The sequence below is a fragment of the Babylonia areolata genome, chromosome 19 (genome assembly GCF_041734735.1).
Source record: "Babylonia areolata isolate BAREFJ2019XMU chromosome 19, ASM4173473v1, whole genome shotgun sequence".
NCBI lineage: Eukaryota > Metazoa > Mollusca > Gastropoda > Neogastropoda > Buccinidae > Babylonia > Babylonia areolata.
In genome coordinates, this window is record NC_134894.1 from 14,200,003 (window position 1) to 14,227,920 (window position 27,918).

A 27,918-nucleotide genomic window follows, 5' to 3' on the forward strand; every position below is an offset into this window, starting at 1 on the left:
GACAGCCCCACACCCGCTCCACAAGCGTACAGTCATTCTGTCATTGGTGACAGTGCAGTCATCAGCGTTGAGGAAAGCTCACACATGGGTCATCTTTTCCGCAAGACGGAGGGAGGCGGAGAAAACAACACCATGTTCCACCTGACCTGGCCCAGTCCTCCGGCACTGAGCAGCAGCCAGGTTCAGCATGAAGCGGGGGAGACGCCCAATGGCACCGTTCCAAAACACAACCGGCTTCGGAAGAGGGTGTCCTCCTCAGACCTTCAGCAGCAAAGCTTTGAGGGGAAGGTGAAACAGGCGGCGTCAGCAAAGCCCTCACTGCCCAGTCATGGAGACGCTGAAGTGGATTGTATGGGAACAGGATCTCGATGATTGATGTTGTGGTCTGATGATGAGCTTGGGTCGTTTTTGTTTGTGTTAATGATTGTTGGTCAGGGACCATACAGCATTTGTTGTAAGTCATAGAATCGATGTGTGTGTGTGTGTGTGTGTGTGTGTGTGTTTTGTGTGTGATATAGACATGCACTCAAGCTCAGACTTCAATAACAATAATTCTATAGTCTCTTGACACAGTATTCTGAGCTTGTTGCATGGCTGTAGGTGATATCTGCACTAATTTTGCCTTTGGCTGTGTTCTGCACGCACAGTATTCATTACTGCTGGAAAGTCTTTTCAGTGTTGTTCTCAAACATGCTCCTTTTCATTGCCATGCTGGTTTGCCAGTTATTTCACAGCCTTTCAAAATTTCCAATTCTAACAGACTACTATGACATTTTTGTTGATTTTACAGAACAAATATAGACAAACTGGAATGAGAGAGGCATGTCTGACATGTGCTGTGAAGTTGGTTTATGCCTGTATGTGCGATCATATCAACCATACATCACATATTTCTGGTCTATGATTGTACAATCTGACTTACATTTAAACTCCTTTGACTTCATGCTTGTACATTACTGTCTTATGTAAATGACTGACTTATTTTTGGCCCTTGACTGTACATTACTGACTGACTTACATTTATTTCCACTCCTTCAACTTCATGCTGATGTCCCTTTCACGGCATTGTTTGTCCGATTCTGATGCAGTGTGAAATGCTTGCTGCAGATCATCAAGGTTTGTTGGAGTTACTCTTTTGGTCATCACCTTGCTTCGCTTCACTGTCATGGTGGATTTCTTCTTTTTTGCCTTCACGCTTTTTCCTTCAGGCCTCCCCCCCCCCTCCCCCCCAACCTTAGTAGTTAAGTGTTAAAAACAAGTCCATAGACTGGTAGTAGTAAAGTCTTGGGAATGAATGCCTGGAGTTTGGTAGTAGTTTTGAGAATGAATCCATGGACTCTGGTAGTAGTTCAGTGTTGGGAATTGGTCCACGGACTTTGGCAGTCATTAAATGCTGGGAATGAATCCACTGACTTCAGTAGTATTTAGTTATGTGCTGGGAATGAGTTATGGACTTGGGTAGTAGTTAGTTTAGGATTGGGAATGAGTATATGGACTTTGGAAATCTTTTGTTAAGTTTCAGTTTCTCAAGGTGTCACTGTGTTTGGACAAATCCACGTGTGCTACACCGCATCTGCTAGGCAGATGCCTGACCAGTAGCATAGCCCAACATGCTTAGTCAGACCTTGAGTGCATGCATATATATTTGTGTACCTATCAAGATGTATTCATTCTACAGAAAAGGACAACCCTTTTGTTGACGTGGGTCCTTTTTCCGTGCACCAAGTGCATGCTGCATATAGGACCTTGGTTTATCATCTCATCCGAATGACTAGACAATTTGATTTTCCAGTTAAACGTGGGGGAAAAGGGTGAGAGTAGGAATCAAACTCAAGACTCTTACAGACAATGTATTGACAGATATGCATCTTAACGATTCTGCCACCTACCTCGTTCGTTAAGTGCTGGGAATGAGTCCATGGACTTTAGTAGTTCGTAAAGTGCTGGGAATGACTCCATGGACTTTAGTAGTTCGTTAAGTGCTGGGAATGAGTCCATGGACTTTGACAGTTTTAGTTTAGTGTAACAGCTTGATGGCTTTGCAAGGTCATCACTCAGCTGGGTGAACTTTTTGTATATTACCTGGCTTGATTCAACTTTCATATTGCTTAACTCATATTGTTTTGGCATGTTTGTAATGGATTGGTTGCATAAGAATGTTTTATATTTTGTATCAGTGCAGGGTTTAGCTCAGGAATCATGGAACTACTGAAGATGTTTTAAGTTTGATTAAGATGTGGCTGGCTCCCTATGTTTGTGGAAGAGAATATATTGCACGAAGAAGGCAATGTGCTTGATGGCACAAATGCAATGATGTTGGTAAATATCAGGAGTGGGTCAATTTTTGTTTTTGATTCTTTCATCAGTTAAGTTGTTCATGTTGTAATTCTGATTTTTTCATCAATTTAGATGTTGATCATGTTGTAATTCTTCAAACCCCATCAATGGGGCCAGGATTATTAAATCTTGATTCTTGAATTTCAAATCTCTTGCCCCCAAAAAATGAAGATACAAATTTTTTTAAACTCGTATGCTTTTGGAAGAACTTTATCAAATACCATGTTGTTGTCTTCCTTTGAGAATAATGTTCCCCAGTGACTCTGGATTTATATATGTTAATAAATTATGTAATGATTCATATCAATTATACACTATAAATAAATAACACATTTTCTTTATTCACGTTAAACAAATTTGGAATCTTAATATCATCCAGTCTTGGTTGTCTGTGTATCAGTCTGTGAATGTGATTGCATGCATGTCTCTGGTAAATTTTAACGTGGGCATTTTCAAGTTTCAGTTACGAGTCCAAGTGAATCCCATAATTAGCCAAATGACAACATTCCATTCTAGCTCAGTGCTCTAATGTAAGTTCATTTGTAAACAGTCACATATGGATGGATCCATATTATAAGTATACTAAAATACTAACTGATACACAGTAAAACACAACCAACAAAGTATTTTTTTCTGAATTTCTTTTTCTGGTCATGTTTGGAGGACAATTATTCCCAAACAAGAATGAAAATATGCACAAGCAAGTGCTGAAAGGGTTGAACATCACAGGAAGAAAGCATACAAAAAATATAATTAAAACAACCCAGCTTGCTGTTGTAACTAAAAACATTTATCATACCATGTTCCCAAGTTAGTTATGTTGTGGAATTTGACAGTATTGATCTGGAAGTAGATTCAACAAAAAATGTCCATTTTCTGAAACATTATGAATTTAAAAGCTAAACCTTAACTTGTTCAGCCCTGAACCTAAGCAATGCTCTAACGTCAAAATTAATGTCATGCTGTTCATGTTCCTTCATATGCATGAACTGCAAACAAAGGGAACCAACTTCTACAGTATTTCTGAGTGTCTCCCCTCATGTCAGTTTGGAGGAAAAACCAGTCAATTACAGTATTTTTTCTTCGTTTTTCCACATCAGTATGGCAGGGGAACGTGCTGAGGCTGTAAAACTGACACATCGTTCCTGTTTGTTTTCACCAGCACAGGCACATTCACTTTGCCCCTTTCACATCACTGATGAAAACACGTAGTACACATATTTGTCATGATTCATTTTAACCACAGAAACCCAGAAGGATAACATGAAAAAACCAAGACAAATGTGACAGCAGTCACCACTGTGCTCATCTTAAGTTGAGGAATAAAATGGTAAAATCCACAAACCAGCACTACCTATCACAACTTTTGTGAGAAATAAAGAGAAAAATGTACATCAAAAGGCATACTATCAGAGGTCAAATACGAGATTAATCCACGCCCACTCAATACTATCTAGAAAAAAGAAAGAATATTCATGGAACCACTATTTTATTTCTAAAACAGGATTAAATTAACCTTTATCCACTGTTCAATACTCGGTAGCAATGTCAAACTGTATAACACAAAACCATCTAAACCCGAGCTAAAAAAAACAACTGAAAATTAGCCAACATGGGTTTCTGTTCTTTTGTTGCATTAAGCAAAGGTAAAGACATGCTATCTGGAAAGAATCTACACAATAGCAAGGAACATCAAAGACAAAATGAACACATTTCCAACATACAGAAACAAAAGTTCACCACTACACATAATAACAATTTCATCAGTAAATACTCCATGTCCAGGAAAGCATCAGCACCCAATGTTACAACAAAAAGACAAGCCTTTAATTAGCATTTCAGCTAAGAAGAAAAACAACAGTCAGCATGTAAACATTCTCTCCTCCATCAAACCAAGACACTTTTATACATAAAATACAAGTATGTTCTGTGTGAAATTCAGGCTGTTCTCCCCAGAGGCAGCATATCACAAGCAACACACTACCATCCTTTGTTCTTCCCTTTTCCTTTCTGCATCAAAGTGGATTTCTTTACTTTTTTTTTTGTTTTTTGTTTCAGGGACAGACCCTACTCCATGAGCCCTTCTATGTACATTACTGCACACAAGAACCTTAATTTATCATCTTATCAGAAAGACTAGAACACAGACCACCACTGAAAGTCTAGTAGAAAGGAGTGGGGATAAAAGTAAATTCAGCCCTTAAAAAACTTGATCTATGGACTTCACTCTTCTTATGTGGCTCTCTGTCAGCAAGGCCACAACTCTCCAAAAAGATGTCTGAGTACCTTTGTCAGTCTGGTTAGTTTAGAGAAAACCATCTCTAAGCCTCCAAACTACAAACTCCTTTTGATTCTTTATTCTTGGTAATTTGCAGAAGGTATGAAGTAGGGAGAAAAACAACAACACACTTTTTAAACACAAAAGAGCTGTGCCAAGATCCAAAACAAACAAAATAGTAAGTACAGACTGAATCAGTTGGGTGACCACAATAAAAGGTTTATCTTTCCTTTCCTTCTGATACCTTCTTTGAATCAATTTGACAATGGAAGCTACTACACATTCACAAATTCATCTGTATCTCTGGTCCAGCTCCGATGAACTTTCTGATTTACACACACACACACACACTATTTACTCACACACATCACTCATACTCATTTATAGAACTGTTATGTTTCAAGGTATTGTGGAAGTAAAGTACTTATCTCACACAAAAAAACAAACAAAAAAAACAACAACACTGAGCTCATACAAAATGAAAATATCTGAACGATATCTGAGGATGCTGTAAATGTTCAATTGTGCCTGTGAATTTTTGTCAGTATGCAATCTGATGGATTGTTTACAAAGTTGTATGTGTGTGTGTGTGTGTGTGTGAGTGCTTGTGTTTGTCACTGTGTGTATGTGTGTGTTTGTGCGGAGTGTGCGTGGCTATGTGCGCACGCATGCACCCTGCTGAAAACTGAACTGAAGCAGTCACAGTCCAATCACCAACGCATGATAACAGTTACCGTCCAACAAACTTCCTGAAGCAGACCTTATCACCAACCCCCACCAAGGAAGAGTAGCAGCTGGTAAACTGTAGTTCAGTGGAGCATGGTGATCATTGCACATTGTTCAAGGCAGAGGAGATGAGAGGGGTCCTCAAGGCTCTACTTCTTCAGGGCCTGCATGCGCTTGTCCAGGCCGTCAAAGTTCGCCTTGATTCCGTCCATGTTCTCTTTGAAGCTGCCCTGGAGCTGCATACACACGCACAAACACGCACACACACACACACACACACACAGAAACACACACAGGGGTTTAACATACTGTGCTGCTTTCTCTTGAATAACTAACACATCAGTGCCTTGGCTATGAATTGCTTACAATGCTATGTTAGTTTCAGTTTAAAGGAAGCCTCAAAGTATGCAGTCTGATCCGTACATTTTCATCAAATGTGCTTTAAAGATAAATAAGAAAACAGATGGAAGCAGATGCCTGACCTGCACACACACCTTGCACACTTGTCAGGATTTGAAAGCCTATCAAACTGAAAGAATGTATATGTGTATATACATATATCAAAACGGTAAACAAAAATGAAATAAAACCAATACAACCAGGCAAACAAACAGGTAAATAAACAGAAGTAGAATATAACAAGGTAGCTTTACAGAACACAAGTGTGTGCATTTCTAAGAGTTTCCAGAGTTTATAAGAGTTATGAACTGCAAAATCTTTAATCCCTTAAACACTGTGACGTCAACAGGTTTTGAACGTACAGTACTGCAAACAACAGCATAAAAGTACTAGCACACATAGACATCCTACCTGTTTCAACATATCATTGTGTGAACCTAGACTGGCCTTGACCTCTTGTTGGGTGGTGTCCAGGTAGGTCAATGCCTGACTGAACTGCAGGGCTGCACAAAAAAAGAAATGTAAGTGATACCTATTATAAGCACCCACATTTCTGCACTTTATGTCGTACTAACAGCTTTGAACCTGCATTTATCAACTCTGTCCAATTTTAATGCAATGCAAATCAATAGTAGCGGTGGCATGTGCAAATAACAGGCAGTTTCACTATATGTTTGACATCTGGACTCCTCTCACAGATGGAATGTTAGGGGGATCTGCACAAATCTCACTGGAGGAATTTAAGTTAAGGTCACTGCCATAGGCCTGCTAAAAATAAAAATCAAAAAAGAATTTCAAAATACACATTATGCACATCCACCACACACATGCATGTGGGACACACATCATCACTAACAAGACAGTGCACACACACACACACATGCCAATATATACACACACACACACACACACACACAAACATACACTAAAAAACAACATGTCACCTTGTTCATGAAGGTCTTTCAGAGCAACCATTCTGTCAACGACTTGTGGCAGGGAATCCCCCACAGCCTCCCATTTCTTCACCAGCTCATACAACTCAGATATCTGCACACATACCAATATAATATATTTGTCTTTGTTGCTTGTAGCCATGCCAACCACACAAGGCAAAGTCATGGCTGAAAAACTGTAAATAACAATTCCATAAAAACTAGGAACAAAAATAGGGTCCGAGTACAGTCATATTCATGCACATAAACCTGGGACATGCTTATCACACTGACTGACCATTCCTTAATTTTTCACTAGAAAAGAAAATTACAAAAAACAAAAACAAACTTATCTGAACACAAACACAATCGTACATACACTTCAGACTTCCTTCATTTCTTCTTCCATTCACATTATTCACCTACTCATGTATTACAAATATGTGTCACCTGACTCTTGAAAAAAACATAGTCATACAGAAACAGATAATGAGGATAAGAGATATATGCACCAGGTTGTATTTTTCTTTCTTTTTTTTCTTCTCCTTTTTTTGTGTCCCATCATGTGCACCCATTTCAGTGGCATTTCTTTCATGATGATAATGCAAAGCACCCCATACACAGATGATCAGGTTCATCTGCTGCAGCCTCAGGGCAGGCTGTCTGCACAAAACCATCAATGTTAGGTCACCAGGAGGACACATACCTGAGGAGACCCTGCACTGCTGCTGGAATTCAGTAGTGCATGTTCTGATTTAACACATGCAGAACACCATCTACTATTCCCCCTGCTGGCAACACCAATGTTATATTTTTTTGGTTTGCATTCTTTTAAAAATAAATGAATGAAACTGGGTGAACAGCTGAAACTGGGCAGAGGATCACCTTGAGCTGTTTGTCAGGGTTGTCCTGAGCGGCTTTTTTGTCAGCGATCTGGGACAGCTTGTGCATGACGCTCTGCAGTCGTGCCTCCACAGCGTCCACGTTGGGCTGGTCCAGTAGAGACAGCTTGGTGTTCAGCACCGACACTGCTCCCTGACACACACACACACACACAGCGTCCACATGGTCACATCATCGGGATAAATACTGTGATTTCTGGCCTATAAGGCACAACTTTTTTTTCTTTCTTTTTTACTCAAATCTTACCCATGCATACACACACACACAAACACACGCACGTGTGCACATACACACTCACATACACACACACACACACACATGTGCACACACACACACAGGTCAAAACTGAAAGAGAAGTCAACAATCATTAGCTTGACAAATGAACAAGATAGATGGATATGTATAACATTGTCAAACTACCATAGCATTCTCTCATATTAACTGAACAACCAGATTATGTTTTCTGTGTAAACAGCTGAACCAGTAACTAAAAATAAACATTTAAAAAACGAGATGTGGAAAAAACAGAGAACAAAGAGGCATAAAACACAATCTCCATATTCTGTCATGAAAAAATAGCAACAACAAAAAGCAACAATTTCAGCAGCAAACCCTGATAGACTCTATACAATGATAAAATAATGGTAATCTGTCATTTAACATCTGCTCCAACTATTTGAGATGTGAATACACTGCCAACTATGCAAGCAACTGATAACAAACACAATTCTTATATCTCAGACAAGGTTTATTTCATGTACTATTGTCAAGTATTCTGCACATTAATGCTTTTTATTGATAAAAGTCATACATACCAGAAGGCTCTTGTTTTCAGTGTCAGCAGTCAGCGCACCCTGAAACACAAACCATTAGCAATTCAGCACAACACACACAAACACTGACAGAGCATATTGCACTGACATTATATTACCTTTTGCTGCAACAAATTTCTCTGTGTTGCTCTTCCCAGGGTGTATGTCACTAAAGTGCAGCGTCATTTTTTTTTTTTTTTTTATCTTTTGTCTGCATGCAAGTGTATTTGTTGTACAGTAGAAGAGGATTTGTCTTTTGAACTTTGCCAGGGACAACCCTTTTGTTGCTGTGGGTTCTTTATATGCATGATCATGCTGCACACAGGACTTTGATAATTGTCTCGTCCAAAAGACTAGGTCCCTAAAATTCCATGATTATTAGAAACCTTAACAGCTCATTAAAATATTGATCATCAGTAGTGTTAACTGTCCAAAAGATATATTCCATAAATGATATAACTCTGCGACAGGGATGATGGTTTATGAACAAATGTTAAACTGTACAATGTTAAATGAATCATTTATTTGTGACATTTATAGAACAGGAACCACAAGGGATTAATATTGAAATGGTGTATAAATGGTAGAATTATAGTACTGGAAAGAAACTATGAAACTATCATTTCTGTAAATGCCTCATGATGATATGATGCCTGAAAATACTTACCACTTTATCCATATTTTGCCCAATAGCATTTTCCAGTCTCTCCAGCCTCTCCTCCAAGTTTGCCATCTGTCAAGAATACATGAAAAAAAATGTTTTTTACATTTTTAAAAAATCTTGATGACATTCAAAATAATTTCTATGTGCTGATGCAATGATGTGCTGATTTTATATAATAATGATACCACTTGCTCCTATTCTACAACTTCGCTTTCTCATTATTTTTCTTCTTATTCTTCTCCTTTTTCTTACAAACAATAATAATCTTAAATTCTTCAGAAATTCCTGACACAATTTTTAAACTGAACACACACACATGCGCACACACACACAAACTGAACACACACACACGCACACATACACACACTCACTCACACACACACACACATATACACTTTTCCTTTTATTGTCAAACACCACTTCTAGTGCAGTGACGTGAACTGAAAAATGGTATACAAATATACATATATATACACAAAACATAAACACACACACACATTAGTCACAACTTTACCCTGGCATTTTTGCTGAACTGCGCCTGCTCAGGTCTGTAGTACAGCTCATATGTGACATACTGGCCTTCTGCTCCAGTGGCTGTCGGGGTTTTGGCCCCCTTGTCTTTACTCCCGCTGGCTGGGCTGTACGACCCTAACTGCTGCAGCAATCGTCTGCCAACAACAAACGTTGCCACTGTAGGATGTGGTACATTTCAGTGCTCCTATTGCTTTGCTGCTTGCTCATTCAGTTTCTAAAAAGCCAATGTAGGTCAATATGTAAATTAAAAAAAAAAAATCAATCCAGAGTGCATTCTTGCATGCAAAGTGGGTACATGTGTGTGTGTTCTTTGGTTTAACATCTGTTCACATTGTGTGATTTCAGACGAACATGTGCTTGTATGTATAAGTGTTGTTGTTATATTAATGTTTTGTTGTTATTGCTGTTGTTGCTGTCACTGTTGTTTAAGGAGCTGTTGCAGTTTTATGGCCTGTGCCACTGTGGTGGTGGTATTTAAGTCACATTCAAAAAAACACTTGTGTCAATCCCTGGGAAAGTCTACTGCCCAGCCATTCTTAACTGACTGCTTAACATAGCATACAGTAACATGGTGTAGAGTGAACTGCAAGGAGAGCAGGTAAGCTTCCATCCAAAACGTTCATGTGCAGAACAGATTCACATGCTGAGAAAGATCACAGAGAAATGTGAAGAATACCAGGTACCACTGGCTGTCAGCTTTAAAGACCAGCAGAGCCTCTGATAGTGTTCTAAGACCATCTCTCTTGAAGATCTCCAGTTCTACTTGCAGTCAGGATACCTCCCCTCACCACTTCACACCCAGACCAAAATATCACTTTCAAAGTCTGGGTACCCCCTAACCCCAACCCTTCCTCAGGGTACCCCTTAGCTCCCACCCTTCCACTTACACCCAGACCAACATATTACTTTCAGAGTCAGGGCACCTCTCCCACCCTTCCCCTTACATCCAGACCAGAAGAGTACTTTTGGAGTCAGGTAACCTGTAACCCCTATCCCATCCCTTTGCACGCAGTCCAGCAGAGTACTTCAGAGTCAAGGTATCCCCTCCAACCCCCAAATCATCCCTTCACACCCTGACCAGCAGGTTAGTTTTGTGTTTTCGGAGTCAGAGTGTTGCCTCCCTTCAGCTGCACTCTCCCGCCCCAGAAAAGCAGAGCACTGACTGTCTCAAGGCGCCTTGAGGGTCGGAGAGGTCAATGGAGGTGTCAGGTCCCAGCAGTTTCTCCAGGTGCAGGTCTGTCAACTGGTGCTGCAGGTACTGTAGCTGCTGACCAAGGTTGACCGGTGACAGCTTGTCCCCTCCACTCTCTCCTTTCACGGACTCCTGGCAGCAAAATAGTAACAATATTTTAATGCAAATTTATGTAGTGCCCATTCTCTAAATATGGTGTAGATGCTGTACACACACACACATCTGCACATGATCATTATATCCAACTTATCATAGTCAATAACTTGAAGGTTATTGCTAGTCAAATTCATTGTGTGTGTGTGTGTGTGTGTGTGTCTGCATGCATACGTGTGTGTGTGTGTGTGTGTGTGTATGAGCGTCTGCATGCATGTGTGTGTGTGTGTGTGTGTGTGTGCGTGTATGTGTATGTGTGCGTGCGTGCGTGCGTGCGTGCTTGCGTGCGTGTGTGCATGTAAGGCAAACTTTTTGCTTCTTTGAAGTATTGATTCACACTTGCAGTTTGTATTATTTTCCAGGTGATATGCTTGTTATTTTTCTTGTATGTCTTCATGTGCTGTTCCCTTCTTCATTATGGGAAGGGATGAGAGAAGGAGTGTTGGGAATAAAATGTCTCATCATGGGAAGGGATGAGAGAAGGAAGTGTTTGGAATAAAATGTCTCAGCATGGGAAGGGATGAGAAAAGGAAGTGTTTGGAATAAATTGTATCAGCATGGGAAGGGATGAGAGAAGGAAGTGTTGGGAATAAAATGTCTCAGCATAGGAAGGGATGAGAGAAGGTAGTGGTCAGGGTTACAATGTATCAGCTATTACTAGGTGCACCATTTACCTTGATTTTGCTGACTTCCTCTGTCAGTTCGCGAACCTCATGCTGCAAGCGCTGGAACTTCTGCAAGGGTGTCTCTGGAGCTGAACCATCACTCTAGAAAAAATACAACAATTCTCAAAAATATGTTCTTTATTTAACATGACGCAGCATAACTTCCAGTGGCACAGTTATCTTCATTCTTATACACAATCTAAAATCTCAAATATCCTATAGTGTGCTGTCCTTTATGACGTGTGTTTGCACATATGTAAGATATGATTTTTTCCCATTACACTTAGAAAAAAATTGATGTATGAGTTTCAGCTTCATGTTCAACTAGCCTTTCCTCTCCACCAGCTACACCACACAACTCAGCCATGATCATTAATGGAAGAGAGAGAGAGGGACAGACAGAGAAAGAGAATGAGTAAAAGAATCTTATTTCCTGACAGAATAAGATTCAGAATAAGCAAACAATGTTTTCTTTCATCTAGCATGAAATGGAAAAAAAATCAAATCAAAAAACAACAACAGAAAAACAGAAATATATATATGTACATATATATAACAAAGCAGAAACAGAAACAGAGGCAAGAGACAGACAGACACAGTTCTAAAGCAATATACAAGATGTTCTTACCAATTCATACTCAGTACGATCGGTGTAGTAGCCTGATTTTCGAGCCTTGCCAACATTGTCGGAAAAGTCAACTGAAAAACAAATGTTATAATAATGATATCATTAAAAAGTCTGTAATCCTTTTTACATGTTGGTGCCTCACCAGAACAAAAATTTCACAGACAGATACATACATACAATACAGAACGAAGAGACAATATGGACAAATAGGTAGGAAGATGGATGAAAGGTGGATAGGCAGAGAGAATAATAGACAGGACTGCCAGATGACAGTTCTATCCATAAAAACATTTAATAATGTATACATTTAACATGAATACTTTCATAACACTAAGAGGTTTAAACTTTAACACTACACATTCAAATCAACAATGCATTGCTACACACATACAAAGGCAAATATACCTTCTACTCATAAACTCTAGATTTCTGGGACAAGATGTGGTGAAGGGAATGAATTCTTCACAGTAGACAATGCTAGCATCAGACTCAGACTGAAAATCCCACACATGATTTTCAGGGTTTTTTTTATGTGTTTGTTCAAGAACGTTTTGGAATGTCCCAGGGGTCCACTTGATGAATATGCCTTCCATTTTCTAGGCATCAATGACAGATATTTATGTGTTACCAGAAGCCCTGAGAAATATGAAGTCAAGAAGGGTCTGCGTAAATGAGAGGAGGTGCTTTTGCCCTTCATCTGATAAGATTTCAAAAAAGAGAAAAGAGAGAGAATGGGAAAGCAGTCAAGAGAGAAAGAGAGGCACAGATGAAAAGAAACACACAGAGAGGACAGAAGACTTGTTGAAACAGAGATGGAGGGAAAGAGAGGGTGAGAGAGAGAGAGAGAGGTGGTGGGAAAAGGAAAGGCACTGAAAGAGAGGCAGGGAGACTTGGAGAGACAGAGGAAAGAGATGGAGAGAAAGGCACATAGAGAAAAGGAAAGAGAAGCAGGACAAGAAAAAAAGACCACTTTCAACTGTGCTATTTACAGTCAAGACTGCCATTCATGCACTAGCCTGTGCAGTCAAAACGAACTCTATGAATAAATTTCCTACCATTTCATGCACACAGCCACCGGCCTGGCACCCGTACTCTTACCTGCGGCGGCCACACCCTTGCCCCTGAAAGCTGTGTAAGCTGCTTTGGTGTCCAGTGCCACAGTCTCCACACTTTCACTCTCTTGCTCATCCTACACACAAATAATTTATTTTACTCACAAGATGTGTCAAACGCACTGGCTGAAGCAGCATGCTTTCAATCTGAGAAGTTTGGTTGTACAGTTTCACAATGTTTGAAACAAAAAACAAAACAAAACAAACAAGTGATGATTAACAACAACAAAAACAAAAAAAACAAGTGGACCTGACTGATGATCAGATGTATTTTGAAAGAGTGCAGAGTATGGTCGTGTCGCACAGCATCAAATCTCAATCATCATTGCTGTAACAGCATCCTCAATCATCTTCACAAAATACACAAAAAATGTCTGAAATTTTGTGGCCTTTCATGTCCTTGTCTCATGAAAATCTCATTTTCAAATTTCCCTTCAACTCCTTACCCCTGGTGAATTTGTATCAATGTCTCCAGTGTAAGCAGACTGAGGTGGACTGTCACTGGACAGATGTGGTGAAAAGTCTCCACTCCTGGGAAGAGGTTCCCTAAGTCTGGCTCCATGATAAAGTAGCTACTGTTGTCAGTCTGGGGCTTTGTTACTCAGGTCTGTAGGTGAAGCATCATCAATATGTTGAATCAAATCAGGTAAAACTGACTCAGCAACCATAGAGGGTTTTATCTGGTGGGTACCATCATGCTGACCTGACAATGACATTCCCTTACGATTGGGACTGAATAAGTGATCCTGGGCATGCCTATTAATATGCATCTGTGTGTGCATGTCTGCATTATGTTTAAACAGCATACACCCTAGAAACCAGATCCCAGTTCACAAATAGTACCTTCAGTATCAAAATGATACATATCTGCACTGAAGAGTGATCACCCCTTAGGAATCAGTTCAGAGGGGCATTATCTAAAATAAATCAACTGCCAGGTTTATATATGAGATGATTATAATTTATACTTACTGAAGGTTTAGCCATGGACTGGTCATCCTCAGGCAAATCACTGGTTTCATACACATCAGGTGAATTCACATCCTGCACATATGGAAACAATGATTTATTAACCAACTGTATATAATAATATATATTACATAACCAAAAAGGACTTTGAATCTGTTATCAGCTAACCCTAGAACAAATTAACCTCCAGAATCTGTGTGGTCTGAAAACTCTAGAATTAACCCCTAATATCAGCTAAATAGTGATTTTCATAGTGATATTAAAACAATCTCCTGATTTTAAACTCCAAATACAGTTATAGTTTATATAGTTTGATTCCATCTACATGGCTTTCCTCTCCTTTTTCTTTCAAGTACTATCTGGTAGGCTCTGAAGGCCAGACCACAGCACTGAATTTGATGTATAGAGCAGACATTTTTTTTTTTTTTTAATATCTTTTTAAGTAACAGATGTGGTGTTACTGTTGTGCAGTGTTTTAGGATCAGTCAACACGGCTGACAGCTATTTGACACTAAAACTGAAGTGTGTGTATATGTGTGATTGTGTTAATTCATGTGTCGTTAATCTATGTATTTACATATATGAATACCATTTCCAATGTGTGCGAGCGTGTGTGTGAACGTGGATGAGATAAGATAATTCATTCTGTCACATCATTCTGCCTAAATTATTGATAAAAAACATCAAAATGTTATATCTTTTTTTTTTTTATAACTATAAGTTTGTAGGTTCTGGAACTTAACAGATCTTTCACAAAGCGTACATGCTTGTGAAAGATCTGAAAACCACCAAAGGCATTCCACAAGACAAAGAAGGGAACTGTCTGATGGAGTAGCAGGATATTCTGAATAGATGGACTGAATACTGCTTTGAGTTGTACAGCCACAGAACACAGGGGATCCAGAAGTACTGAATGTCCCTCCAGCAAATGACAGCGACAAGTACCCAATCCTTAGAGAATAAATCAAGGCAGCGGTGGAAGCACTGAAGTTAGAAAAGTTGCCTAGAGTGAACAACATTCTGGCAGAACTAGTAGTAGTACAAACATGGGGAGAAGCCATGGTCAGCACCCTCACTACAATCTGCAACAAGATCTGATAGACTGGAGAATGGCCGACACCATGTACCCATCTATTGTCATTACTCTCTCCAAGAAAGGCAATCTACAACAGTGCCAAAACTATCATACCTTCAGTTGATAAGCTATCCAAGCAAGGTTACATTGAAAGTCATTCTGGACAGACTGAAACCACAAGCGGAGAAGATCATCAAAGAAGAACAGGCCGGATTCAGACCAGGGTGCAGCACAACAGAACAAATCTTCATCCTCAGGATACTGTGTGAGAGATACCTACACCAGCGAGACCTCTACCACATCTTCATGGATTTTAAGAAGGCCTTCAACAGGGTATGGCACAAGGCTTGTGGGCAACCATGAAGCTGTATAACATTAATGCCAACCTGACCAAGGTGATACAACGTCTGTATGAAAAGGCTAGCAGTGCAGTCTACTTCAATGGCAGCACTAGAGACTGGTTCAGAATAACTGCTGGAATTAGACAAGGCTGTTTACTACCTCCCACTCTCTTCTACATCTTCCTGACTGATGCACTTCAACACCCTGAAGGAACAGTCAGCATCGGTGACGGGACAATCATCAATCTGCATTCTGCCAATGACATTAAAGGATTGGCAAGGAATAAAGAAGAGCCTGTAAACCTGGTGGAATGCCTTGACAAAACATCTGCAACTTATGGCATGGAGATCAGCGCAAAGATGACCAAACTGATGACTAACAACTCTGACAGCATCAGCACAGATATCAGAATCAATGGTGAAAAACTGGAAACTGTCTAAGGATTCAAGTATCTTCGAGTAGTCATTTCAGAAGAAGAATCCAAGCCAGAAATACTCTCCAGAACAGCTCAGACAACAACAGTGCTGATAAAACTGAGGCCCATCTGGAGTGACAGCAACTTCATGCTCAGCTCAAAGATCAGACTGATGTACTCCCTTGTTTTCCTTCTTTCTATATAGCCTGCGAGACATAGACCTTGAAATCTGAGCTCAGTTCAGTTCAGTTCAGTTATTTAAGGAGGCGTCACTGAATTCAGACTAATCCAAACATGCTACATCATATTTGCTAAGCAGATGCCTGACCAGCAGCATAATCCAACACACTTAGTAAGGCCTTAAGGAAAAAAAAAAAAAAAAAAAAACACCAACAAAACAACAACAAAACTAGAGAATAGAGAATAAGATACAGGCCACAGAGACCACATCACAAATGATCAAGTGCGTAGAAAAAACCAGGCAAGCTATTGGGACACATGATCTACTGACCACTGTTAAGGAAAGGAAATTGAAATGGTATGGCCACGTCTCCTGTTCATCAGGACTGGCCTAGACCTTTCTGCAGGGAACAGTGCAGGAAGCAAAGAGAAGAAACAGGCAGAACAAGAGAGTGGGAGGGCATCATCTCAGAGCGGACAGGTCTAACCATGAGTGAGACAGTCAGAAGGACAGACAACCGTAAGGTATGGAGGGGGCTGGTTGCCAAATGTGTGCTGCCCCCACTATCTATGAGACTATGGGATAGACAGTGCTACACTACTGAAGTCTTTAAAATTAAATTGTATTGATATTCAAGTTTATATATACTAGAATAGTGATACTATACAAATGTGTTTTTTTTTTCATCGTTATTACAATTATCATCCTTTATCATTATCATTAATTTTTATCATTACTTCCAAATACAGTATACTTTTATTGCTCAACTGAGTGAACTGCAAAATTCTAGACCAAAAATACTAGTTTCCAAGTCGTGTTCATCTTCCTTCATGAAAATATGGATACACACAAAAGCAGTCAGACAAACTGGACGGAACTTTACTGCTTTTCCAAAATACGAGAGATCTCCCATTTAACGTGATAACTGACGACGACTAATGTGTCCATTGGGCTTCATACAGCACAGCCTGGCATCGTCTGCAAAAGACTTCTGCAATGCTGGGGACATCAGGCGTCTGACTCAAAAAATGCTGTGTTTGGGATGAAAGTATCCAATGAACTTTAAAGTGTACAAATTACAATGAACAGTGCATATATTCACTAACATATGCGATAATACAAAAACACACAGTTGATTAATTGTGAAATTTGCTTACGATTCCTGGGAGATTAGCATATTTAGGATCCGCCATCTTGCTGAATGATGTTGGTGAGGTCACATTAAAGTGGATTGGCCGGAGGAATATACTAACGTGACGGGCAAGGTTTCTTTTTCTGTTGTTGTTATTTTAATAGAGACATTATTTTAACTTGATCAATATTCTGGTTACATATTCTACCGGTATTCATTGCGCATTTTGTACGCATTCAAACTTTTGTGATATTCTGAGATTCTTTTCTCCATCTGATCAACAATTCCAAGCCAATATACTGCGAAGGTACGTATTTCCGGTCTTCTGCTAAGGCGAGAGAGAAGTCAATGTTCAAATGAAACATATCTTAAGCAGGTTAGTATGTTCAGTTAACATTACAGCTCGACAACAAAACCAAATACATTCTGTGGTAACCCCAAGTGGTTAGAACAATGTGATTCTAAGTGTTGTTATTTGGTTGTGGTGGTGGTGGTGTGTGTGTGTGAGAGAGAAGAGTGAGAGAGTGTTTGTGTAGAATGCATTTTCCTCATTTTTTCTCCACCTTGTTTGAGATCACTTTTGAGTGAAAAAAAAAAAGTTGAAAGAAAGAGAAATGCATCTGCCCCAGAGGACAAACAATAATAAAGAAGAGATGAGAGAGAGAGAGAGAGAGAGAGAGCCTTGCAAGACAAAGTTGTTGGTGAAAGAGCTGGGGAATAAATGGAGCTTTTCTGGAGAGTGTGTGTAATTGTTGAACTCCTAGCACTCTCTCAACTTGTTTGTGCAGAGCAGCATTCATGTAAAAGCTGAGGGATAAGCCTCAGTGTTAAAGTCAAATCCAACATTTCTACCATCTGCAGCCATGGGGTGCATGTGTGGCAAAGAATCTATTGCTGTGGGAGACAAACGCTTCTACATTAGATCCAGACTTGGAGAAGGGTAAGTATATCTTTATTTTCATTAACCAATTGTGATCAATTAATATGTTTTCTATCTATTTTCATGAAAGCACAAAATTAAGTAAAATGCACAGGAACTGTTTTTCTTCATTTCTCTTGTACATTTCTTCTTCATTGATACATTGGTTTTTGTTTGGTTTTTTTATTCGTATATATATAAAAAAGGTGACCTATAACACAAGATGCGAGAATGTACTTTTATTATCTCTAAAAGAGACGTTGACATATTTGCAGACAAAAAGGCAACATTAAAAAAAAAAATCTTAACATTTCTTCAGAGATAGAATCATCAGCAGTGTGTATACACACACCAAGGCTTTACAAAAAACCCATTGATATTTTGTCTCAGGGGTTTTAGTTATGTGGACCTGGTGGAGGAGACGACGACGCACAAGGTGTACGCTCTGAAGAGGTTGACGTGCCACTCGGTGGATGAGGAGAAGGTGGCGCTGCAGGAGGTGGAGGTGATGAAGACCCTTCACCATGACAACCTGGTTCCTTTGGTGGCGCACAGCGTCCTGAAGGTCAACCACTACTCCAAAACCATGGACATCGTCAGCGAGGTCTTCATCGTCATGCCACTGTATTCGGTAAATGGGAAATTATGTTTGGGGAAAGATTCTGTATACTGTGGTTGAAAGGTTTAGGATATATATATATATATATATATATATATATATATATATATATCACTTGTTTGGGGGGGGGAGGGGAATCTGTTTGTTGTGGTTGAAGGTGTAGGCTTTATTCTGTTTGGGAAAAAACTATATGCTGTGGTAAAAGGGTATAGAATGTATTCAGCAATTCTGTTTGGAAAAAAAAGAAAAAAGATTCTGTATGCTGTGGTTGAAGGGTATAGGGTGTATTCAGCAATTCTATTGACAAAAAAAGATTTTGTATGCTGTGGTTGAAGGATACATACATGTATTCAGCAATTCTGTTTGGAAAATAAATTCTGTTATCTGTGATTAACGGCTACTGGGTTTATTCAGCAATTATACTCAGAAAGAACGATTTTATATGCCTTGGTTGAAGGGTATAAGATGCATTCACAAATTCTGCTTGGGAAAAAATCAGTATGCCTCGGTTGTAGGGTATAGGATACATTCAGCTATTTTGCTTGGGGTAAAAAAAAGATTCTGTATACCTTTGTTGAAAGGTATAGGATGCATTCAGCAATTTTGCTTGGGGTAAAAAAAAATATTAAAAAAAAAGAGATTCTGTATGCCATGGCTGAAAGGTATAGGATGCATTCAGCAAAAGGGTATAGGATGTATTCAGCAATTCTGGAAGGGGTGTGAGGGTGGTGGGGAGGGTTCTGTATGCTGTGGTTGAAGAGCACAGGGTATATATTTAGCAATTCTGTTTGGGGAAGAAAAGATTTCGGTTTTTCAGAGAGGCAGTCTTCAAGACAAGATTGAGCATCTGGCCAAAAGATCAGAGAAGATGCAAGAGAGTGAAATTTGGCGGATATTCCTGGGGGTGTGCAAGGGAGTGTCTGCCATGCACAACCACGATCCTCCTTACGCTCACAGGTAAAGCAGCTGCCAGGCACTTGAATCCTGATATATGACAGCACAGGTGGCACATAACATGCACATGCATGCATCCACATCCACTTGCTTGCATGCATGCCCACCCCACCCCACTCACACACACACACACACACACACACACATGCAGGCACACACACATGTGCACACACATACATACACACACACACACACACACACACACACAAACTTGCATGTAAGCACATACACTCACACTCTGTCACTCTCACTTTCACTCAGTCTCCCTTACACTCATATGTATGCTCATTTTCCACTCTACCTGTCATTGCTTTACGTTTTATTGAAAGAACGTTCCTCAAGACATGATGAATATATCAATTAATAAGAAATATCAGTGGAAATGATATATACCTGTGATGGGGGGTGTGACTGCAGAGATCTGAAGCCAGGGAATGTGATGCTGTCAGAAGATGGAACACCTGTTGTCATGGACCTGGGTTCAGCGGCCAGAGCTCGTGTCCACGTGGGCAGTCTTCGTGAAGCCACAGCACTGCAGGTACTCTGTGTGTGTGTGTGTGTGTGTGTGTGGTGTGTTGTGGTTTTTTGTGGGTATGTGGTGTGGTGTGTCTGTGTTTTTTGTGGTGTGTGATATGTGTGTGTATAGCAGTGTGTGTGTGTTGTGGTATGTGTGTGTGTTGTGGTGTGTGTATGTGTGTGTGTGTTTGTTGGGGGAGAGGGGGAAGACTGTGTGTGTGTGTTAATGTGTGAATGATGGAGGGAGTGTGTGCATGTTAGTGTGTTTGTGATTGTATTCAAGAATCATGATACATTCTGCATCAGATCATGAAGCTGGGAATAAATTTGTTAATATGGTAGACATTTGGTCATTAATTTGGGGCAGAGTAGCCCCATATTTTATTTCTGTCAGACACAGCTGAATTAATGTTGAATTCCTGTTTCTTGTTGTCTATGCTTTTTTTCCCCTCATAAAGGTGAAAGTGAACAATACCACAAATGGTAATGCACTGGTTTGTCAGTACGTATATAGCCATCATTATCAAAGTGAACGTACCTGTAAATCATTTTCAACTCTCCCAAAATATATTAATTATTCATTAACTCTTTATGTACGCCAGTGCATTAATCTAAGTTGAGTTGTCTTGACCAGTATGATTTTTTTTATGTGAATATTTCTTCTTTTTTCTTTCTTTTTTTTTTTTGATGAAGCCACTGTTTTCCATGTTCTTCATACATTCTTCTACTTGGTCAGAACTGAGATAAAGAATTCTTCATCTTCTGCTTCCAGGATACGGCTGCTGAGAGGTGTTCCATGTTGTTCAGGCCTCCTGAGCTGTTCACAGTGGAAACCAACTGCAGTATAGATGAGAGAACTGACATTTGGGTGAGTGGTACCCATCACAGTCAAAATACTAGATTGGACAGCCATTTGCAGAGCGGTGGCCTTGTGGTAATGCACCTGGCTAGAAAGTGAGTGTCTACAGGTTTGACTCCCATATACAGAAAAGGATTGTTACTTCCCCTCCACTAGTACTTGTGTGATGATCTGGGTGCTGGTCATTTGGATGAGACGATCAACTGAGGTCCTGTGTGCTTCTTGCACTTCATGCATGTAAAAGAACATACGACAACAAAAGGGCTCTCTCTGATGAGACGATCAACTGATATATTGTGTGCAGCACGCACTTCACGTATGTAAAAGAGCCCACGGTAACAAAGGGTTGTCTCTGGCTAAATGGTGTTGAAAAATCCATAAGACTTGCAGACAGAGAAAAGAATTTAAAAAATATGAGTGGCATTGCATTGTTGCATGGTGACATGTTTTCTTCAAGGAGAACAGCCCAAATTTCACACAGAGAAATCTGTTGAGACAAAAATTGATACAATACAATGTAAAAAAAATGAAGAAGTGAAAAAATGTTACCCATAAACTGTAGGGTTGTTTATATTCAGTTTTTCAGCTCTGATTATTACTTTTTGTTTATTTGCTTTATGGTCATTATTGATATTGGACAGTTTATAGTAGCAATAGCAAATGAAGGAAATCTTCTCCTCTTCTTCTTTGTTTGTGGGTTGCAGCTCAAGTTCTCTCGTATGTACATGAGTGCATGACCATTTTTACCCCGTCATGTGGGCAGTCATACTCTATTTTCAGGGGTAAATGAAGGAAATTATATCAGTTTATACATGACTCAAAACTCAGACTGGTGTATTGTCTATACACATGCAGGTACAGACATTCATTGTTCAACATGTGCAAAAGAATGAATAAGTGCAAATAAACTCAAGGCTCAGTAAATTAACGAAGTATGTATATTGAGATTTAATCACACACACACACACACACACATTCACAGACACACACACACACACACACACACATGCACACAGTTAGATTGAAAGAAATTATAATTGCCATCATTGATCTGTTGTTGTTTTATTTGTGGTGTGAAAAGTCCCTGGGCTGCACACTGTATGCCTTGGCATTCCTGGAGGCACCGTTTGAAAAAGTCTATCAGACCGGCGGCAGCATCGCTCTGGCTGCCATGACTGGAAAAGTCAACTTCCCTGAGGGATCTGGGTAGGTTTCATCACTGAAATTCTTCTGCAGCATTTTTGCTTACTAGTTGTTTCTTTTCACACACTTTTCTTACCCGTGTCATGATTTGTTGGCTGAGCATCTTCTTGCATGTTATGAGTGCTTCAAGAGAGGCTGAGTTTGTGTGTGTGTGTGTGTGTGTGTGTGTGTGTGTGTGTGTGTGTGTGTGCTTGTAGTTCAGTGCATGTGTTTGAGTATGTCTTTGTATATGTGTGTGGTTGTACTTCCATACATGTGTCTTGTGTGTTTTATTGATATTTATATAATTTTTTTTGTTTTTTGGGGGTTTTTTTTAAGAAAACTTTTTTTTTTGTAAAACAAGTAACCAATATATCAGTAGAATGAAAAAGAAAGACACACAGAAGGCAAGTGATTAAAGGTAAGTGAAATGTTGTGCAGTTACAGTGCAGCCCTGAAGGAGATGGTGACCTGGATGATGACCGTCAAGCCCTCAGAGCGTCCTTTCATTCATGAAGTCCTGCAGCGGGTGGAAACACTGCAGCACAGTGCGGAGAACCGTGTATAACCCAGCACTCTGGAACTGCAGTTCACGGTATCAGTGTTCCGAGCAGACACACAGCTGATGTCATCTGCATGGGATTCACTGTGTGGAAGGAGGATGATTTTTGGTTGATGTCCCATCACGCGTACTGGCATTGTCCCTGAGATTCCTTACAACATAGCATCAGACTGTTGTCATCATTCCGGAACAGTCAAGTCTTGTGTGACTAACAATGCACACTTTATGTGTATACGAAATGTTACTGTGCATGGGACACACACTTTTTTTTTTTTTGGTTTTTCTAAAGTATGATTTCATTGTCTGCACTGCTCAGCAGTAAACAGAACTGTGTTCATTGTACTAAGAGGTGGTTCATAGTGAAGATGAAAAGAAAGTTCAGTCTTGTGGGTTGAAAACATTCCAATTGGTCTCTCACATTGAAAGAGTGTGCGATTTGCTGTGCAGTATCTTTATGACTCCTAAGTGTTGTGGCGGAGATGAAATATCTATATCTCAACAGCCGTATCTGCTGGATGCTGAAAATGTACATCAACGTCAGAGATATGTATATTATTCATTGCTGGGCAGTTTAAATCTTGTGGTGCCATTAGGCATCTGGTAGATGTGGTTTATAAATGTGTCACCGTCTGATGCCACCTTGAAATTGAAACTTATACGACAGACTTTCACCCATCTGTCAAGAGTGGACATTGCAAGAGGGCATTTGTTATGACAGAGATTGATTGTGAAGGTCTGTTATGACAGAGGTGGATTGCTGAAGGAGCAGTTGCCATGGTGTTATGATCTGGATTCAAGTATTGGATGCTCAGGGCAGTGCCAACTACAGGTATCCATACACTCTTCAACATCATTTGTGTTTTGTACAAAAGCTTCAGATTTCATCTTGTGCATTTGGAATCTTTATTTGCACACTGATGAGTTCACTGGTAGGGGGTTCACACTAAAAAGGAAGAGGGTGTAAAAATTCCTAAATCGTTTTGCATGTAAAATTCCTCCGTAAGAATAAATATAAAAAATGTCTTTCTGTCCAGTTTTGTTTTGACATTAGGCCTATACAATGTTTAAACTTTGTGGATCATTGGTGTAAGATTGTTCAAGTCATAGAAAGTTGGACTTTGATATTAATCATTGTACTGCAAGTGAAAGGTTTCCCTGCCCTCACTGTGGATGGCCATACAGACTGGGGGTCCATAGCTACATGAGTGTCCACACCAAACAAGAATGAAAGAGAGGCACATAAATATCACCCTCAGACTCGACAGACTACCAAGAAGACAGGTTAATTGATAATGTGTTTGTGGGAGGCATATAATGTGTATGATGTTTTTTATCATGCGAGTGTGTGGGAACAGTGAGTGTAAAAAAAAACCCCATGCAAATACTTTGTCTTTTGGATGTGTGTGTGTGTGTGTGTGCGTGCGCGCACATGAGTGCATGTGTGTGTATGTACACTCAAGTTCAGTGAATGAGATCCAGCTTATTTAATTAATTTTATTGTTATTATTTCTTTTGCTCCTCTCTTTCATTCCATCTTTCTGGTCTGTCTGTCTCTTACTTTCTCTTTGTTTCATTTAAGCATGAATATTTGCACCATTGTACTTGTATCCATTATCTGCCTGTTCAAGAGCCCCAAAACAGTGCTACTATATAAGTGACAGTTAACATTTCCAGGAAAGTGGTTTCCCCATTCCTTCTCTCTCCAGCAGCAATGATAGGGAATCAAGGCCCGTCACGTATATTTGATCTACACATGGGTTAGGCGCTTGCCTCCATTTTTTGGACGGGGGGTTCGGAGGGGTGGGTGAGGGGGTAGTGGGGGGGGGGGGGGGCAGCAGAAGGGGCTTGATTTGACACCTCCTTGAAATTAAAACCAATGTGTCAATGTGTTACTGAAACTAAGACAATAATAGTATAATACAAGTTGTGTAAAATATCAGTATCAATGAACAGATATGGTAACTTTTTCCAGTGGAAGAAAGTTTCCTGGATCAGATTCCAAAATTGAACTTACATATATACTTATTTCAATGGTTTCACACCACTTTACTCAGCAAAATTGGTACAGGAAAGTATTATTTTGCGGAGGATAGTGGTGTGAAACCACTGAAGTTCACAAGGAAGTTCAGCTTGCTTTTGATTCTGAGTCAGGAAACTTTCTTCTTCGTGTTTGCAGAATGAGAGAACCTATACCCATGAGTAACTTGCCGTTGCTTTGTTTGAAAAGCACAGTGATTTTCTGGCCTTTTCTATTGATCTCTTATTTATAACCATAGTAAAAACTGGTGGGAAAGGGTGGGTACCATTGGCTTGGGGTTATGTGCCTTTTTCATTCCTGAAAAATGTTATTGTTCCTGTTTCTTGTTTCATGTTTAAGGCTTTGGGCCATGCTTCCATTCTTACCAAACATACTGAGGCAACACTGTGTTTGTTTGATTTTGCCTGTTCAATTAGAACAGCATTTTGGGACCAAGAACATATTGTCCAGTCTTGAATAAATGCTAAGTTATTTGCACATTTCTCCCATTGTTGTTTGCGTGACAGTTTAAAGGTCTCTATGAACAGACTGTGACTCCCTCTTTTTAAGGAGTTTTTCGGTTTGCTTTTCTGTAACTTTTATTTGCCTGTATGGAAATTGATGGGGACTCTCATCAGTATTGGCGTGGGGTTGTGCACCTTTTTCACATTTCATAGAGGAAAAAATACTGTGCTTTGTTGTTTCATATATGTTTGTTTCAGTATTGGCTCTTGTGGATTTCTTATTAACAAGGACAATTTTACAAATGTAATCAAGGACGTGTGCAGTTTTTATCAGGGTCGATTATCTTAACAAACTGAATCTTGTTTTAGTGAAATCTTTGTTATTTAGAAATTAAAAAATTTCTTCTGTACTTGATGAAATTTACAAAATATGGCTTTAAAGAATCTTTGTGCTAAAAAGCTGGACCATATTAATCTTAACTAAATTGACTGGGTTTCCTATTTTTCTGTGTTCTAATGAAACTGCTGACACCAGATTTATCATAAAACTATGTTCTTGGCATTTAGAACTTGTGCATGTGGATGCATGTGTCTCACTCTGACAGTGGAGGCATACATGTTCATCATGTGTCCATGAAAAATTCATTCTTCAAATGGATCATGATCTATGATTTCAGTGAAAGTTTAATCAAATTTTACATGAATACATTTTGTTTAGATCTTTTAAGTTGCTGAAAGGAATAGCATTCTTGTCAACAGAATATCTCTGGAAGGATATGTTTCACTGGTAAAATATAGGCATTTGTTTTCTCGACTGTTGTGAATTTTCAGACATGTAGTAGACATTGTCAGTATTATGTTTAATGGATTTCAGGACATATCTCTGAAATGTCTATAACATTGTGTAACAGTTACTAGAGTTAGGGTCTGAAGCTTTAGCTCAATTCATGTGTCTGAACGAAAAACAGATTTGATCAGACATTCCAGAGGAGCTAAACTCGTTTGAGAGAGGACATGTGTGGGCAAAGTTAAACAAAATCTTTCAAAAATAATTAAAAACAAACAAACAAAAATCACACATCTTAAAGCCTATGGTTACACACTAGTGATTTCTTATTTTGATACAAAAACTGAATCATGGTCGTCACATAGACTCACAACATAAACACATAAACGAAAAATTTAGCCTCCACTCTTTTTGCCACATGTAGTGTTACAGGTTTTGGGGACCACCAATCTTCAGCCTTAACCATCACATTATTCAGTAAACAAATAACCTCCCCTGTTTTCGGTATAATTTTTGCTCACAATCTGTGATAATTTGCAGGGAATTTATTAGTTTCGCATGTTCATTTTAATAATTGTATATCTTGAACCAAATGCCTTTGCTGTGCCCCCCAGATGAAATGTTTTTGTTCTTTGGGAATATTGTTCAGGGTCTGCCTGATTTCAGCAAGTCATCCACAGAAACGTTGATCATGGTTAAGTATGTGTAATTAAACATTGATCTCAGCTTAAACTGTAGGTCTTGTACCATGTGAAATCGTGGTCAGATTAATCACTGATAAACTGAGGGTTGGGTTTTGTACAGTGAGTGTGATTGTGCATGTTTGATGCTGAAGCACATTAACAGATGCTTCTGTGAATTATATTTTAAAATACATACATTGAAGCTGAACTGTGGATTTGATTATGCTTACAACCTTCAACAAAATAATAAAGCTTATAAAAAAAAGCAAACAAACACACGTTGATCTTGTAATCTGGGTTTTTCCTGGTCACAGGAAGATGAAATAAAAAATAATACAAGTTCAAGATCACTGTTTTTGACAGAAATGAATTATTTTTAGTTTGGGGATAGCATGTGACATGCTGGTTATGTTTTTAAAGTCCAATATAAACAAAAGTCCAAGATAAAAGCATTAGACTCAACGTCTTTAATTTTTAGTGATGGATTAATTTTGCGGGTTTTTAATTTTATTTTTTACATTATACAATTACAATTACTATGTATTGTATATATGCTTGTTGGGAGGTACCTTTTGTTTGAAACGAATAAACCAAGATGTAAGGCTTTCTAATGTCTTTACATTGTTGAAGCTGCTTTTGTATTTCTTCAGTCATAATGATAATCTCTTTTTCTATATATGTTTTTGAGTGAACGTTTTACTGTTCCACAAAAAATAATAAGTGCTGTTGTCAGCTGTATCGAACATAGCTGGAAAATGAACCAACACACACATCTAAAATAATAACCAGCTTATTTCAACATCTTTTTTGGAAATGTTGGAAGGAAATTCCTATTTGGAAAAACTGATGATATGAGGAGGGAGAAAAAAGCAAAATATAATGATTAAAAATCTCCGTTCACATTGTA

At 39.2% G+C, this 27,918-nt stretch overlaps 3 protein-coding genes across 6 annotated transcripts in view; 2 read left to right on the forward strand and 1 right to left on the reverse strand.

Annotated features, from left to right (window-relative positions):
* The window catches only part of LOC143293477 (sialin-like), a 48,742-nt gene extending 43,951 nt beyond the window's left edge, over nt 1–4,791 (forward strand). For both annotated transcript variants that reach the window (XM_076604366.1, XM_076604367.1), the window contains exon 10: nt 1–4,791. This exon is cut by the window's left edge and continues 267 nt beyond it. In XM_076604366.1, coding sequence (XP_076460481.1) covers nt 1–372 — 372 coding nt within the window. In that variant the 3' untranslated portion in view covers nt 373–4,791.
* On the reverse strand, nt 4,363–17,529 carry LOC143293478 (dynactin subunit 2-like). Its single transcript, XM_076604368.1, has 13 exons — nt 17,475–17,529; nt 14,308–14,379; nt 13,322–13,412; nt 12,224–12,294; nt 11,605–11,697; nt 10,749–10,909; nt 9,566–9,719; nt 9,055–9,120; nt 8,391–8,429; nt 7,558–7,707; nt 6,685–6,787; nt 6,152–6,243; nt 4,363–5,577 (listed from the first exon to the last, which is right to left on the reverse strand). The coding sequence occupies exons 1-13, from the start codon at nt 17,508–17,510 to the stop codon at nt 5,491–5,493; spliced, it is 1,215 nt and encodes a 404-aa protein (XP_076460483.1). The 5' UTR covers nt 17,511–17,529; the 3' UTR covers nt 4,363–5,490.
* Nucleotides 17,530–17,752: 223 nt separating this feature from the next.
* On the forward strand, nt 17,753–26,604 carry LOC143293480 (serine/threonine-protein kinase 16-like). 3 transcript variants are annotated; one of them, XM_076604370.1, is made up of 8 exons: nt 17,753–17,825; nt 18,238–18,389; nt 18,759–18,999; nt 19,805–19,944; nt 20,359–20,479; nt 21,230–21,325; nt 22,398–22,522; nt 22,940–26,604. In XM_076604370.1, exons 2-8 carry the CDS (start codon nt 18,313–18,315, stop codon nt 23,064–23,066), a joined length of 927 nt encoding a protein of 308 aa, XP_076460485.1. In that variant the 5' UTR covers nt 17,753–17,825; nt 18,238–18,312; the 3' UTR covers nt 23,067–26,604. The 3 variants fall into 3 exon arrangements, with proteins under 3 accessions (XP_076460485.1, XP_076460487.1, XP_076460486.1); XM_076604372.1 differs by having other exon boundaries at nt 17,763–17,825; nt 18,311–18,389; XM_076604371.1 differs by having other exon boundaries at nt 17,765–17,825; nt 18,243–18,389.
* Nucleotides 26,605–27,918: the final 1,314 nt, after the last annotated feature.